Raw genomic sequence first — 16,804 nt, forward strand, 5'->3', positions numbered from 1 at the left:
ATCAAATTACCTGCCTCATAAACATTGATGTCTCTGTATTGCTGGCACACTAACATGTTTTTTTTCTACTTTTAGCACAAGACAGCATAGCCCAGGAGTGAAGATCAAGACTGAATCTTAAATAAGATTCAGTCAAGCTTTGTCAAGCATGGGCAGGTAATCATTTCAGGAAGAGGAAACATGGTTGAGAAGTGAAAACTCAACCATGAAATTCTGTTATCCTTTTTTAATTTAGATATATGGAATTCTGTGTTACCTTTACAACTTTCCAGCAAATCTAAATCTGTTGTAAAGTAGAAAGTTTATGAAAGAAAAAAAAAAAGACACCTCATCCATGGGAATTTAAGGTAGCTCATGACAGCTGAGTACAGGGTTAAGTCTCAGAGTAATAGGAAGTAAAATTTAAAAAAGGAATGAAATAGGGGCCTTGTATGCATGCTAAGAAATATGGATTTAGAAAATACATTCTTGCCAACTGCACATGAACTTTCTCCAAGCTAGATCATGTATTGGCTACAAGTCTCAACAAATTCAAAAAGATAGAAACTTGGTATCAAGTATCTTTTCAAAATACAATGTCACAAAACTAGAATCCAGTAAGAGGAGAAAAATTAGAAATTCACAAATGCATGAAAAACATACTCTTGAACAACAAAAGAACAAAAACAGAAATCAAAGGAAAATCAGATCAAACATGAACCTGGAAACACAACATACCAAAATTTATGGATGTTGCAAAATAAGTTCTAAGAGGGAAGTTTACAGCTACAAATGCCTGTATCAAGAAAAAAAAGAGATCTCAAAAAGCCTAACATTACACCTCAAGGAACTAGAAAAACAAAAACAAACTAAGCCCAAGGTTAGCAGAAAGCAGGAAAAAATAGAGTAGAAATACATGAAATAGAGAGCTGAAGAACAATAGAAAAGATCAATGAAATTAAGTTGGTTTTGGAAAAGATAAACAAAATTGACAAACCTTTAGCTGGGCTAACCAAGACAAAAAGAGATAGGTCTCAAATAAAGTTAATGAAAGAGGAAGTCTACTCAAATACAGAGACTGTATAAGCAATTATCTGCCAACAAATTGGACAACCTGAAGAAATGGATAAATTCCTAGAAACATATGATTTACCAAGATTGAGTCAGGAAGAAATGGAAAAATCTGAACAAATCAATAAAGAGTAAAGATTTTGAATCAGTAATCAAAATCTCCCAACAAAGAAAAGCCCAGAATCAGATGGTTTCACTGGTGAATTCTACTAAAAAAAAGAAGTAATGACAATCTTTCTCAAACTCTTCCCAAAAATCTGAAGAGGGAACACTCCTAAACTCATGAGGTGAGCATTACCCTGATACCAAAACCAGATTAGGATACTACAAAAAAACTGCAGGCCAATATCCTTGATGAATATAGATATAAAGCTTCTTAACAAAATACTAGCAAACCAAATTCAATAGCACATTAAGACTCATATACATGATCAAGTGGGATTTATCCCTGGGATACAAAGATGGTTGTTGTGCTGTTGTGAAAGTCACTCAGTTGTATTTGACTCTTTGTGACCCAGTCCATGGAATTCTCCAGGTCAGAATACTGGAGTGGGTAGCCTTTCCCTTCTCCAGGGGATCTTCCCAACCCAGGGATTGAACCCAGGTCTCCTGCATTGCATGCGGATTCTTTACCAGCTGAGCCACAAGGGAAGCCCAAGAATATTGGCGTGGGTAGCCTATCCCTTCTCCAGCGGATCTTCCTGACCCAGGAGTTGAACCAGGGTCTCCTGCATTGCAGGCGGATTCTTTACCAACTGAGCTATCAGGGAAGCCCACAAAGATGGCTCAACACACACAAATCAATAAATCTAATACATTAATAGAATGAAAGATTAAAACTATGGTATTTTCAGCTATACCTTAGGAGAACCCTGAATAGAATTGGGGATGTTGTTGCCTCTATATATTGATAACAATTTCAAAATGCTAGTTTGTGTCAGGGTGTGTATCTGGCCAAATGCTTCGAATCTTATATGAAAAACAGTTACAGAAAGTTTAATAAAGAACCAAAGGGAATTACATTTGACTACTTCCTCAGAAACACAAAAGTAATATGAAATACTTATTAAAATGTTGGTTTCTAGCTTTTAAAAAAAAAAGTCTCACTTTTTCAAAGACATCATGAGAAGTCATGAAAGACTTCCAAGCAGGAGTAATGTGGCCAGTTTACATTTTAGAAAGATGGAACTGCCAGCAGAGTAGACTGCAGGTTAGAGGCATAGTTAAGATGAGAAGAGACCACAGCAATAGTTCAGAGAAGCAGAGGATCATGGTGGACTTCTAGAACTTAAATGGTGGGAAATTATAGAATTGAGTTAAGAACTCTTTTGGAAATGGAATTGGGGACCTCAGGCACCTTCATAACTGCTAATACCCAACTCTGGATATGATTGACTGTCTTCCAAACTAGACTGGTTAGTTAGTACCCTCTGATGTCTTTAGTCTGAAAGGAATACAGTCAGGTTCCTGGAAGCTCCCCTGACCCTGTAGACACAAGTAGGAAGATATTTTACAAAATGCTTTACTTACTGAGTAGCAGCCTGGGTGGCAGCCCCACCTCCCCACCTAACATACACACCCATACATATCCTGTTATATTTCCAAAAGAGAGCACATATGCCAAGATGTCATCCATCTCTAGCCATCTGACTCATAAAGAGGAGACAGGAGGGGCCCATCACATACACCAAGCTATCGCAACGACACTCCTTTCACTGTTTCTGTTCAGTCTAGAAGACTTGGCCTGAGACGGTTTTAACATGTTCTGTTATTTGCAATGTATGGGAAAGTAAATTACTGACATTCACAAGGTAATAAACTGACAAGAACAAGACTGTTTTCTTTTCCCTTTTTAATTTAGAATCTTGTTAGCAATACATTACATCCTTGATAGAAAAAAACAACCTTTTACACAGTAACTCAAAAACCAACCATTTAAGAAAATAATATAGTAATCAACTGCTACCAGGGTAAAGAGCTCCTCTCATTTGATTCTACTGGCAGGCCCAGGTTTATCTGAACTTTGAGAAACTCTCTGTCCTGAATGGATGATGAAGCATTCAAGTAAAAGGTAAGGAGTTGTTGAGTTTCTGAGGATTCTGCCTCAAAAGAAGTTCTTCCAGGGACAGCCACAGTTCTCCAGTTTACTCCAATGTTGCTATGTTTCTGGGACGACCAGCATAGTTGCCTTTTGAGGAGTTTTGACAATTCATCAACCTCAAGATTCAGGTCCTATAAAACATTCTTCCCACATTAAAAAAGACTTTGTCCCCACAGTAAAACAGTAGTTTTTCATCGCTTCTCCAGCTTCTTGTACTTGGCTTCTGCAGTGGGGAGAGGGAGAGGAAGAGTTATATCTTTTAAAATTGGCTCTTGCAAAAAAAAAAAAGAGGGAGGGAGAAATAAAAAAGAATTCCCCTGTGGTCCAGTGATTAAGATTTCATCTCCCAATGCAGAGGGCGCAGGTTTGATCCCTGGTCGGGGAACTAAGATCACACATGCCCATGCAATGTGACCAAAAATTAAAATATAAAAAAACAAAATCAGCTCTTACAAAGATACTCTTTAGTTAGCATTTCCAGGCAAATTCAGAAATGTCTATTACATTAAAAAATTTTTTTAATATCTATTAACTTCAGTCCTTGTAGACGTCCAAATTGTATCCAAATTACAGGTACACCATAAATGCTAACTATCATATTAGCTACGGACAGATATTTGGATATCTGTCCAAATATAATCAGTGTGCACAACTTAAGGAGTCAAATATCCACACACATAACCAAGAATCTAACATGAGTTCCCTACATTCTAACCCTGTCAATAGCACCTGCTCGGACACTCTACCAGGGTTAAGCAAACCTATTAGCACTTGAGCCACCAGGAGCCTTAGAAAAGCATAGGAAGCACTTGCCCCTCCACACTCTGTCCCAGGCACCCTCTGAGAGCCAGACTGAAATCTTGAGAGGGTAGCAGGCAGGAAGGCCAGGGGTCTCCAAATGGAGGAAATAGGCTGCAAGTGTCAGACATTTTTCTCTCTCTTAATATCTAGCAATGTTTTTTTCCTTCTCTATACAAATTTAAAAGGAGGTTTCTCTTAAAATACTGTGTTGCCATAATGATACCTGGTTTCACCTGAAGTTAACTATTCTCAAACCTTGAGTTAACCAATGCATTTTTCTTATGGAAATGTTTGTCTTAAGCTATGTTAATGTACTATGCATTTACCCCATACTCTCTCTTCATATTTGTATGGTAATCTGCCCCTCTACAAGATTCAAGTCAATCGTTTTATGGCCTGGGATGAATTGTCTGGTGCCAAGATTATCCCCAAAATACATCTTATGGATGAGGGGCCTGGTGCCATTCTGAGTTTTAAGACATTCCTTTCTTTCGTTAAAAGACTGCTAGTGACTATATAACATGCAGCTGAAGACTAGCAGGGGGTACTCTTTCTGCCCCCTTCTGATGCCTCTGTCAGAAGCTTTCTCTATCTCCTTTATACTTTCATAAAACTTTATTATACAAAAGCTCTGAGTGATCAAGCCTCGTCTCTGGCCTCAGACTGAATTCTTCTCCTCCGGAGGCCAAGAATCCAGGCATCTTTTCGTGGGTCAGCAACAACCTTTCAATCTCAAGTATGTTTCTCCTTCTATGTTCTTATCCCTATCCCTCATACACACTAGGAAAACAATTTTGAAAGATACAGGAATTTAAAAGACCATCAAGTAAACCCCTTAATGTTATAGATTCTTTAAAACCCTGTTTTAAAAAACTGTTTCTTTAAAACCCTGAAAGCATCTGGCTTTCTAAAATTCACAGTTACCATTTAGTAAATTTAATTGTGGACAACGTTAACCACCACCCATGTCAAATCTCAGTCTGCTACAAACCAATTGCTTGAAGTAGTCAACAACTGTCAATGATTAAAAAATAACATGTAAATTATATTTATGGTAAAAACAGCAGTGGTTTTTGTTTTTTTTTTAAACAACTGTGTTATTTTTAATCATGGATATAAGAGCCAGAGTCAGGTAGCAAGGCATCAACACTAGTACCAGTTTCTTCCTTCAAGGAAAAGTAAGCCCTTAAGAAAGCCTTGATTGGACCGCCTACTCTATTTCTGAAATGTGTATCTACATTATTAAAGATGCTTCAGCCTGCTGAACCACAATTAAAAGCTTGAGCTTTGAAATCAATCAGACATAGTTTGGAATACAGCTCTTCTAGATACTAACTTTGTGTCCTGAAGCACTTTCACTGTGCAACTCTGCTGTCCTTAAGCCAGTTATAACTCCTTCAACCACAGCTTCATCTTCAATAGAATGGGGCTAAAAATCATATACTTGCCTCAGAGATTAAAGGATAAAAAAAATAATAGGCACAAAATATTAAGAACAGTGCCTGATATATTATTAAGCACTCAGGAAATGTTATTTTATTACTACTAGTCATAAAAAGTTACTCTCCAGAGGTTTTGTGAAGATTAAAATAGATCACTATAGGCATACCATAAATGTTAACTATCATTATATAAGGTCATACTGGCAGGAGGGTGCTCTTATCAAATCAAGACAAATAAATATGGTTACCCAGTTTTTTTGAATATGCATCCAACTTGTAGGCTGCCTGTTCAAGAGCTGCTACTTGCTCCTCAATTACATTGATCTGATCCAGATAAGGCTGCAGTCCAGCATCTTTAAAAACAAACACAGACCACTGGTTTATACAGCATCAACAAGGAATGCAGAAAAAGGTGGAAAGTAAGCATGCTAGTGTCTCTTCAGCTCTGCCTGAGTAGGTGGAGTGACATGATTCTGATCACTGGCAGGGCACATGCCTTAGAAGACAGTAGCTAGCTGATCAGGCAAGACTGGTGACCTAAACAAAGTTAAGTCTCTTTCATCTACTAGTTTTCCTCTCTTTTAAATTCCTTGCTCCTCAAGCAATCTTTCCTTTACTGACTCAGTTTCTTGGGTACTCCCAGACCAAGAAGGAGGGCCCTATAGACAGGGAACACAAATATAAGTCAACAGGAAAATATATTCTACCAACTAAAGTAGCATTTTATGATTATATATGTTATAGTTTTCTGTTTATAAAGTAGTCCTTTACGGATTTCATTGTTAAGTTAATTCACTAGAATCTGGCCACCTTTCCTCTACCCCATTTTTCTGGAAATAAATGGATCAAATCAAGATTCAGAAGCAGAAATAACCATACCACCAAAGCACACTAATCCTCAGAATGGAAAAAATTCACTTTAACTTTGTAATTCACTTTTAGAAAATGAGCTACCTAAGGACAGAGACCATGCTCCCTTCCCTTCTCCACTGCCCCAAGCACAAAAGAACATTAAATACAAACAAATATGTTTAATTGTAAAATTATTACTTACACTTCTGGTTTAAGTCCTTTAAGTTTCTACTAATGTTTATAGCAATATCTTTCATTTCAAGATACTTCAGGCTGGTTAGTTTATTCATATTTTCCAGCAGCTTATAGTCTTCACTGGTGGCTTTAAAACAAACACAGAAGATGTGATACCTTTAAGATTTGTGTAGATCACTAGAATGTGGAATTAACTACCAAATGGCACTTCAAGGCAGGATCTAGGGAATGTCAAAGAAGCAGGCCACTTCTGATCTATGACCTTTCTACTCAGCCTATGTGCTCTAGGGCTTCCCTGGAGGCTCAGCAGTAAAGAATCTGCCTGCAGTGCAGGAGCTGCAGGAGCCCTGGGTTTGGGAAGATCGCCGGAAGGAGGGCGTGGCAATTTACTCCAGTATTCTTGCCTGGAGAATCCCATGGACAGAGAAGCCTGGAGGGCTACCGTCCATAGGATCACAAAGAGTAGGATACGAGTGAAGCAACTTATGCACACACATATGTATTCTAAATGTCTAAGCAGGAATTCAGGCAACAAGTGGCAAACTAAACCAAGTAAAATCCAGAAGCTTCAGGATCGTAGTTAGAAAGGGAAAAGATAAACTCATGTACCAGAAAAAGGGAGGTGAAGCAGTCTTGGTCTCCCTACAATGTGACATCATATAATTGGGCAGACTGCACCATAAATACAGATACATACAGATGGCTAATAAACATGTGAAAAAGTGCTCAACATCGCTCATTATTAGAGAAATGCAAATCAAAACTACAATGAAGTTATCACTTCAACACTGATCAAAATGGCCATCATCAAAAAAAATCTACAAATGGGGCTCCCTTGGTGGCTCAGTGGTAAAGAAATCCACCTGCCAATGCAAGAGAGAGGGGTTCAACTCCTGATCCAGGAAGATCCTACATGCTGCAGAGCAACTAAGCCCGTGAGCCCCAACTCTGAGCCTGTATGCTGCAAGTACTGAAGCCTAAGTGCCCTAGAGCCCATGCTCCACAACAAAGAGAAGCCACTACAATGAGAAGCCTGTGCACTGCAACAAGGGAGTGGTACCCACTCGCCACAACTAGAGAAAAGCCCAAGCGGCAATGAAGACTCAGCACAGCCAAAGGTAAATAAATAACTTTTTTAAAAACTACAAACAATAAATGCTGCAGAGGATGTGGAGAAAAGGGAACCCTCTTGCACTGTTGGTGGGAATGTAACTTGATACTGCCACTATGGAGAACAGTATTAAGATTCCTTAAAAAACAAAGAATAAAACTACCATATGACTCAGCAATCCCACTACTGGGCATATACCCTGAGAAAACCATAATTCAAAAAGACACTTTGGCCACCTGATGCAAAGAGCTGACTTATCTGAAAAGACCCTGATGCTAGGAAAGACTGAGGGCAGGAGGAGAAGGGGACGACAGAGGATGAGATGGTTGGATGGCATCACTGACTCAATGGACATAGGTTTGGGTGGACTCTGGGAGTTAGTGATGGACAGGGAGGCCTGGCGTGCTGGGGTTCATGGGGTCACAAAGAGTCAGACACGACTGAGCGACTGAACTGAGCTGACCCTAATGTACATTACAACACTATTTACAACAGCCAAGAAATGGAAGTAACTTATATGTCCATCGACAGATGAAGGGATAAAGAAGTTGTGGTACATATATATAATGGAATATTACTCAGCCATAAAAAGGAACAAACTTGAGTCAATTCTATTGAGTCAGATGAACCTACAGCCTGTTATGGGCTTCCCTGGTGGCTCAGACGGTAAAGCATCTGCCTACAATGCGGGAGACCCAGGTTCAATCCCTGGGTCGGGAAGATCCCCTGGAGAAGGAAATGGCACCCCACTCCAGTATGCTTGCCTGGAAAATCCCATGGACTGAGGAGCCTGGTAGGCTACAGCCCATGGGGTCGCAAAGAGTCAGACACGACTGAGTGACTTCACTTTCAGAGCCTGTTATAGAGAGTGAAGTTAAATCAGAAAGAGAAAAACAAATATTGTTTATTAACATGCATATGAAGTCTAGAAAAATCATACTGATGAACCTATTTGTAGGCCAGGAATAGAGACACAGAGAACAGACTTGTGGACACATGGGGGAAGGAGAGGGTGGGACAAATTGAGAGAGTAGCATTGAAACATATACATTACCATATGTACAACAGATAGCTAGTGGGAAGTTGCTGTAACACAGGGAACTTCAACCCAGTGCTCTGAGACAACCTGGGGGTGAGGGAAGAGGGGAAGGTTCAAGAGGGAGGGAACATATGTATACTTAGAGCTGATTCACACTCTTATATGGCAGAAGGTAACACAACATAGTAAAGCAATTACCATCAATTGAAAATAAGGGAAAAAAAAACAGCTTTGCAAATAAATGTAGATGAGATGGGGGAGAGATACATTTATATATATATATATATCTCAAAATATATATAAAGTCAACTAGGACCTCAACGCTTCTTAGTAATTCATTTACTACTTGTAATTTTGTATTCCATTTTATGCACTGACTTTTCCAAACTATTTGCCTGCTTCTCACATTCTTGGTTCCCTTCCCCATTCCTACTCAAAGCAACTGGCCTTTACTCCAACTTTCCCAAAAGCCAAGCCCACTTAGATAAACTGCCTCAGTCTTTCTGCCTCAGTTCTAAACCGCTCTGTACCTTAATATATTCTCAAGAGGCAGAAGTGTTCCTATTCTTGCCAAGACAGCTCCTTCTCCTCCTGTGTGCCTGATCCCAATCCTTCTACCTCTTCAGAGCCTCTCTTCAACCATTTCCTTTCCCTTGCCTTTCCAAATTCTCTCTCTATCCTGGCACCTTCCTCTCTATCTATATTCCAGTTTACTCCAGCCCAGAAGCACTCCCTCTATTCTACACCTGCATCATTCACTCAGTAAAACAAAGGAGCTTCACTGTTAACCCTTTTGAAAGAGTAACTTATACTCATTGCTTCCTCCTCCTCACCACTCTCTGGTGTAAACCATTCCTGTCTGGTCTCTGTCCCCAACACCCAGAGAAATCACATGCTCCAAGGTTGTCAGTGCTCTCCTAATTACCAAATCCTTGGCCTTTTCTCAGTTATTATCCTCCTTTGCCTCTCCATAGTATCTGACATTACTGATCTCCCTCTCTCCATGAACTGCTCCTTTCCTTGGCTGCTATAGCATTTTCTAATCTAACTGCTCTTTTTGAGTGTCTATGCCAGATCTCTTCTCATCCAACCCCCTTAACTATCAGGTCTCAGCTCTGCCTCAGCTGTGACTCATGGCTGATGTTTATATAGGTGGCACATTCCTACGGCACTCCCAGAGTTTTTGAGTTTCAAACTCAAAAAAGTTATCTGTATAGATAAGAATGACAATCATAGGGAAATTACAATCCACTTTAAATTAATTTTATAATAAATAATTTGTAAATCTAGGTACTTTAAGTACTGTTAATAAAAACTGATTGCCCAATACAGGCATTCCCTGAGATTTTAGTTCAGGTCTTCTTATCTACCTCTAAGGTCTTCCTTGGCAATCTCTTCCTACACATCCTAAATTCACACTACTAGGCAAGTGACTCCCAAATCTGTTTCTCCTGCTCTGATCACTCTCTGAGCTCTGGACTCACATATTCAAGTCACCTGAATGTCTTGGTAACAGTCACCCAAGTATCCCAGTAATACCTAAAATCAGCAAAGCCCAAGCTGAAAATATTATTTTCACACTAAACATGGTTCCTCTTTCCAACTTGCCTATTTTGGCTGATGGCACCACTGGCTTAAAACCTCAGACATGTCTTTAGCTGCTCCCATCCCTCAATATCCACTTCAACAAGTCTTATAAATTCCACTTCTATAATGGTCCATGCTCCTCTCTCCACTCCTTTTACCATCACTGTCACAGACCATATCTTTTCATCTGAAATATTGTTATTCCATCTCTCCTCCATATCCACACTCTCACTGCTATCAAATTTGTCTCTTTCAAATGACAGTGACATACTCAAATACCCAGGAGCCAGCAATATTATGTAAATGAGTGAAGCAAGCCAGGTGTTTGCATATTAAACACAAAATTATTCACTTCTACAAAGAAATACACTCTCATTTCTTGGAACAGTATGATCTTCTTAGTCTTAGTCTATCATTTACTTTACCAATTTTGATAGACATTGGTACAGAAAACCATTTCTATACCACTACTAAAAAACAATATAAGCAGAGTAATAAATGGCAACTGACACCAGGTGTCCATAAAAGAGAGAAAACAGGGAGTAGGGGGGACAGACTGCACCATGCTGGTCCATTTAAAGGAGACAATGCCCAACTCTCATCAATTAGAGCCTTGCAAGAATGGGAGCATTGCCAAGTCTTTGGAATTTTTTTAAAAAGCCAAAAAAAAAAAAAAATCATCTAGATTTTGTTGCTTGGTTTCTCTTGCTCAGAAATAAACAAATAGGCTGTTGGAGACTCACAACCCCTCCTATTCTACATCAAGCATTTTCTCATAGATTCTGGTTCACAAATTTAGCTCACAGCAACTTCCTGGGGAAGTGAAACAATATAACAGACCCTTATGAAAAGCTACACTTGACCCAGACTTCATTTTTTGGACCTTCCTTCACACATGGGTCATGCGTTCACTTGGAAATACACACTGGACCAAAAAATTAATGTCTCAAAGAGTGGGTCGTCAAATCCTCAGACCAACCTAATAGACCCCAAATTTTGCTGGTCACTCCCCATTTCCCTTTAATCTAATTTAAGTACATCTCTTTAGCCAAACAAACAGCTTGCTTATACCACCTCACTCACTAGTCATTTCTCACTTTTCGGCTGATCAATTCTTATATTCTCTACAACCCCTTTCAAAATACACTTCCCCCAAGGAAGCACTTCTTGATGAATTCTTTTTCGTTTTCTCAGGCTCAGTCTACACTATGGAGACCTCCAGGGTTATATTAAGTATTCTTACGTGTTTCTGCACCGAACTTTTTTTTTTGAAGTACAGTTGACTTACAATGCTGTGTTAATTACTGCTGTAAGCAAAGTGACTCAGATAAATACACACACACACACACACACATATTCTTTTTTCCTTACATTCTTTTCCATTCTTATGGTTTATCATTGGATATTAAATATAGTTCTCTGTGCTACATAGTAGGACCTTGCTGTTTATCCTGTGTTTCTGAAAGTAGTTCCTGAATTTCTCCAGGGAAGGGAGGGACTTCTTTCCTACACTTTCTTGACCTCCACAAACTTTCAACAGGCATATTTTTAAGTTTATGGGGTTAGGGAGGGAGTCGCAGACTGACGCCGCTAAAGCATCTCACCGGTTTGCCGGTGCCAAACCCCAAACCACTCCAGCGGGTGGTGCCCGGCACTACCCGCATCCATCCCGACCGCGCCTCACCCGTCAGTTCTCCAGTCAGGTAAGTTGCCATTTTGGAGAACATGTCCCGGCAGAGCTCATTTATGTCAGCCTCAGCAGGCTCCTTTGCTTCCTCAGCAGTCTCCACGGCGACATCATCTGAATCAAAGGAGAATGAGTAAGTGCCCCGCCCTGCCCCGGTGCTAATCCAGACACAGCAGCTTCTCCCCACACCCCTCCACCTGACCTCATTCCATCAAATCGGCTCCGTCCTCCTGTGCTGTAATTCCGAGTCCCTCACTTCGTTCCTGCCTCACCTGCCTCTGCCTCATGCCTCCGCTCCCTTGCACCGGCCTCAGCCCACACTTGACCTCGCGGCCACTGCTTCTCAGTTGCCCTAACAGGACAAACACGCGCGCACACAGGCGCGCCCCTTCGATCTGCCCGCTCCCGCCAGGTGAGCCCCGGCATCTCGGGCCCGTACCCGGAGACTCAGGCCTCCCACTGGACACTTCATCCCTGTCCACTCCGCATACCTCGAATTGGCTCCTCGCGATGGGTCGCGGGGACACCCTCGGCCGCCGCCGCCGCCATGCCCTGCCCCCGCGCTGCTTCCGGTTGTGAGGTGCTGCGCATGCGCGCTGGGCGTACCCCGCCCTCCCTGCCCTGAGTTCAGTGCCCTGTCATTCTGCGCTTGTGGGCTGTTATGTCTCAAGTAATGAATTATAACCAAGCGTAAGCACTAAGCCAAATTTAAAGCTAAAATATTCTTCGTGAGTCAATGCGCTGCCAAGGGTCCGACATCTGGAACCAAGGATGCACTCAGTCCCGCGGCCACTCCCTGGAAGTGTCGCTAGCCTAGTAAGACCCACGACCTCTGGGATGAGTCGAGCCCAGTGTAGCCTGCTGATTATAAAGTGGTAAAGAGACAAGTTAGCCCCTCCCCAGAGAATTCTCACTCTAGCCGGTATTAGTCTCTGAAAGACTGCTCAGGAAATCCATGCTTTTGAAGATAGTCTCATCCAGGCTCTCGGAAACCTTCAGGCAGTTATACCTGAGCCAAAACACCAATTCCCTGATAGCTCAGTTGGTAAAGAATCCGCCTGCAATGCAGGAGACCCGGTTCTCCTGGAAGTTCCCCCGGAGAAGGGATGGGCTATACCCACTCCAGTATTCTTGGGCTTCCCTTGTGGCTCAGCTGGTTAAGAATCCACCCGCAATGCGGGAGACCTGATTTTGATCCCTGGGGTGGGAAGATCCCCTGGAGAAGGGAAAGGCTACCCACTCCAGTGTTCAGGCCTGGAGAATTCCATGGACTATGGGGTCACAGAGGGTCGGACCGGACTGAGCGACTTTCACTTCACTTCACTTCTGATGTCCTAGATTAAGGTCAGCTCATTGGGCCTTTTTTTTTTTTTCAAACTGCAGACTGTTTGGCACCTGTTTTCTCTTCCGTTGCTATAACCTTTCTTGAAGAAAGCTTAGATCATTTTTTTTTTTTTTTTCTGGTCACACCACCTGGCATGTGGAATCTTAGTTCCCCCAACCTTGTAGGGGATGAAACCCGTGTGTCCACATTGGGAGTACAGAGTCTTAACCACCAGGGAAGTCCAGTTATAATTTTTCAGAACTAAGGATACAGTCTGGTGTTCTTAATTGCATTCAGCTGTTTCAAATACAAATAGAATGTATTTGATGGGATGGAAGAACAGGGATCGGTGAAGGGAATGGATGAAAAAAGAAACTGGGGAGCAGTGGAATGTGCAAAATGAGAGAGGAATAAAGATCACAGGGGAAGAGAGAGGGGATATATAGCAGGTGTCAAGATGCAGGCCTATACACCCGAAATCTTGATGTAGGAGTTTTTTTGTCTTAGATCTGGTTATTCTCCATCTGCACTCTCACTGCCCACACCCAACAGTGCACGTGCGTGCACACTCAAACACACAAACACACACACACCCCTTACTCTCTTCACTCTAAGGACAAGAACACCCTAGATTACCACCTCCACTTCCTCCAATAGGACAATCATAGTGTCCACCATTTCAAACCATTCCTATGAGTCAGAAGTTTTTCCTTCAGGACTCCTGGGGCAGCCCAGCTTCTTCACACTGTCACTGCCCCAGCTCTACACTTCCCAGGAGGGATGAGCTTTCTCCAGCCCTAGTATTAATACAAGGATGGGTCACAGTTCCAGCCCCTCTTCTTTCTCCTGCCATCCCCAAAGCAAGTGCAAAGTCCTGGTTTTCCTAAAGATTTTTTTTATTGATAATCACCAGGCAAACCCGTAATGTTCTGTGGAAGGAGAGAATCAGAGTCCCCCACATTTTATCCAAAGATCCTAGAATCCTGAGGTCATTTCTTGGCCAGCTTCTCCTCAGGCTTCAGCTCTGTTCTGGTTTACACCCCTCTCCCTGTTCAGTGGCATGTCTGGAGGCAGGCTTGCCACTGAGCCTTCCTGGACTTTGCTGGGGAAGGTTGAGGGAGATCACCAATCCAACTCCTCTATAACACTGTACTCTCCCCACGCAAGAAAGTGTCCCCTCCTCTCTGGCTTCCTCTTCTCTTTCACAGGGAAACCCAATGGGGAAGAAGTGAACCCCATGGTTGCCGGCAGTTGTCCTCAAGACACACAGAGGAAAAGGTTCACTGGCAAGTAAGAAGACATCTAGATATTGCTATTCTTTCAGCTTCTACTTTTTTCACAAATCATGGCTATCCAGATGCTCAGGAAAGTTATTACCCTTTTTTCCTTTATTGTTATTGACTTTAAAATTATCACAGCAGAGTTCAGAGCACACGGGGGTGAGAGGCCCAGCAGGAAATATTTCATAGAGCTACACAGCTACATACAGAAACGTTGGTTCAAAAGGCCAGGCACAGGGTGGGGCTTGGCAGCAGCAGTGGTAGCACCCACTGCCCTAGAAGTGGAGGGCGTGTGCTGGGGGAGCTTCTGGGGAGGCGGTGACAGAGGAACCTGCTGTCTGACGCTTTAGGACCCCTCCCCCACTACTCTCCTGCCCGCCCTAGAGTCCCCAGGGGGCTGGAGTCACAGCTGGGGCTGCCTGCAGGTGCTCCCAAATGCCTTGTTCCCCCTGTTGGAAGAAAAAAAGGACAGGTCACTTGGAGGAGGAGTTTGTGTCCCACTTTCCTTTTACCTGGATCTGTTTCTCCAACCCCAGACCCTCTCCTGGAGGCTAAGGCCACCCTCAGGCCAGAGCAACCAAGTTCAGTTCTTCCTTCCACACACCCGACCTCCACTGACAGACTGACTACTGGGAACATGTTGCCCCAGGAGCCTGAAATGCTGGTCTTTCAAAAATGTTTTGCCTCCATCCACTGAGTGGAAAAGATGGTAGAGATCAGCTGTGGGCAGCCAAGAAGAGCCAGGTGAAGGACCACTCACTGCGCCCGGAGGAGGAGCCAGCCACTCCCTCTCCACCACTGTCAGCTTCGAGCTCATGGCATCAACCTGGGTCATGACTCCTTCCAGGACAGTCTCCAGCTGCAAAACTCTTCTTGTGAGCCTGTGCAGGATTTGAGAGAGACCAAAGGAGCAGAAATGTGTGTCTGGAGAGCTGGGTGATTCTAGGGGAAGGGGGTACAGAACAGGGGGTGCCTGGATGGGAGCAAGCAACATAAGGCCCAGTGGTGCTGGGAGAATTAAAGAGGGACAGGGGCTTTCCCCGGGGTAGGATAGGGAGTTGGAAGGAAGCTCAAGGTAGGACGACATAAACACAGTCAGCCCTGGGCCCCCTGGCTGCACGTACGTGTAGAATTCTTCTCCCGAAACCCAGCCACCTGCTTTGGCATCCTGCTTTGGACTCGACTCGCCTGGTAGGCCCCTCTCAATGGACCAGCCCAGGTTCTCCAGCTCAGCATGGACGGCCACCTGAACAGGAAGTCAGAGATCAGGCAGAAGATGACTTGGGAAGTCATCAGCTCCTGCTCCATCACTTGCTCTAATGGGCTTTCAGGATCAGGCCTTGGGCTATCATTATTGCTATTTCCTTCTCCCCTCAAACTCTAGAGACAACAGAATCAGAGTGGTGGTGCTGGACACAAAGCTGGCCTGACCTCTGGGAGAGAATCACCTCCCCAAGAAACAAAACACAAGCTCCTTGAACCACTGATGAATGAGGCACTCACTAGAAGCCAACTCTGTTGAGGAAGAGGAGAGACAGTGTCCTGGCACTGCTCCTTTAGCCCTTGGCTTTTTGGTCTATGCAGGCTAGGGATGAAGAGGCATAGGAGGGGCAGCTAAGAGTTTGAGAACTCCAAGGAGAAGGCAAGTGCTCTGAAGGAATTGTCAGAGATTCCTTGGCACTTGGTCCTTTTCTCCCTGAGGCTGTGTTTTAGAGCAATGATGATCAACCTTGGCTATGCACTGGAGTCACCTGGGGAGCTTTAAAACTGATGAGGCTTCCCTGGTAGTTCAGTGGTAAAGAATCCACCTGCCAATGCAGGAGACGTGGATCCAGTCCCTGATAGGGGAAGATCCCACTATGCCATGGACCAACTAAACCCATGCACCACAACTCCTGAGCCTGTGCTCTAGAGCCCGGGAGCTGCAACTATTGAGCCCACATGCCACAGCTACTGAAGCTCACGTGTCCTGGAGCCCATGCTCTACAGTAAGAGAGGCCACTGCAGTGAGAAGCCTGCACACCACAACTAGAGAAAGCCCACAACAAAGATCCAGTACAGGCATGAATAAATAAATAAATTTTAAAAATCAGCCAGTGTCCAATTCTGGCAGAACCACACTGAAAACAAATGATGGCTGACCCCCACTGACTCCCCCAGAGATTCTGGTCTGGAGTGTGTGGCCTGAGCATGAGGATGTTTTAAAGCTCTCCAGGGGGTTCTACCGCACAGCAGTTTGAGAACCACTATTCTAGAGAGCTCTTTCCCACCCATCCAAGTTGGTTTGTGTTCTGGGTGTGCTGCAGGAAGAGGAGAATGAGCAGTATCCTTGTAG

At 43.1% G+C, this 16,804-nt stretch overlaps 2 protein-coding genes across 4 annotated transcripts in view; both read right to left on the reverse strand.

The window, feature by feature from the left end:
• Nucleotides 1–2,887: 2,887 nt before the first annotated feature.
• BLOC1S2 (biogenesis of lysosomal organelles complex 1 subunit 2) lies at nt 2,888–12,471 on the reverse strand. 2 transcript variants are annotated; one of them, XM_020870628.2, is made up of 5 exons: nt 12,357–12,471; nt 11,863–11,979; nt 6,449–6,568; nt 5,643–5,747; nt 2,888–3,374 (listed from the first exon to the last, which is right to left on the reverse strand). In XM_020870628.2, exons 1-5 carry the CDS (start codon nt 12,454–12,456, stop codon nt 3,343–3,345), a joined length of 474 nt encoding a protein of 157 aa, XP_020726287.2. In that variant the 5' UTR covers nt 12,457–12,471; the 3' UTR covers nt 2,888–3,342. The 2 variants fall into 2 exon arrangements, with proteins under 2 accessions (XP_020726287.2, XP_020726286.2); XM_020870627.2 differs by lacking the exon at nt 12,357–12,471 and adding an exon at nt 12,138–12,306.
• A 2,076-nt stretch (nt 12,472–14,547) lies between these two features.
• PKD2L1 (polycystin 2 like 1, transient receptor potential cation channel) overlaps nt 14,548–16,804 on the reverse strand; it is a 41,283-nt gene continuing 39,026 nt past the window's right edge. For both annotated transcript variants that reach the window (XM_020870617.2, XM_020870618.2), the window contains exons 13-15: nt 15,594–15,715; nt 15,230–15,350; nt 14,548–14,918 (exon numbers count right to left, since the gene is read on the reverse strand). In XM_020870617.2, the coding sequence (XP_020726276.2) occupies nt 14,850–14,918; nt 15,230–15,350; nt 15,594–15,715 (312 nt within the window). In that variant the 3' untranslated portion in view covers nt 14,548–14,849. The remainder of the gene's footprint in view (nt 14,919–15,229; nt 15,351–15,593; nt 15,716–16,804) is intronic.

This window comes from Odocoileus virginianus, chromosome 7, assembly GCF_023699985.2.
Source record: "Odocoileus virginianus isolate 20LAN1187 ecotype Illinois chromosome 7, Ovbor_1.2, whole genome shotgun sequence".
NCBI classification, from domain to species: domain Eukaryota; kingdom Metazoa; phylum Chordata; class Mammalia; order Artiodactyla; family Cervidae; genus Odocoileus; species Odocoileus virginianus.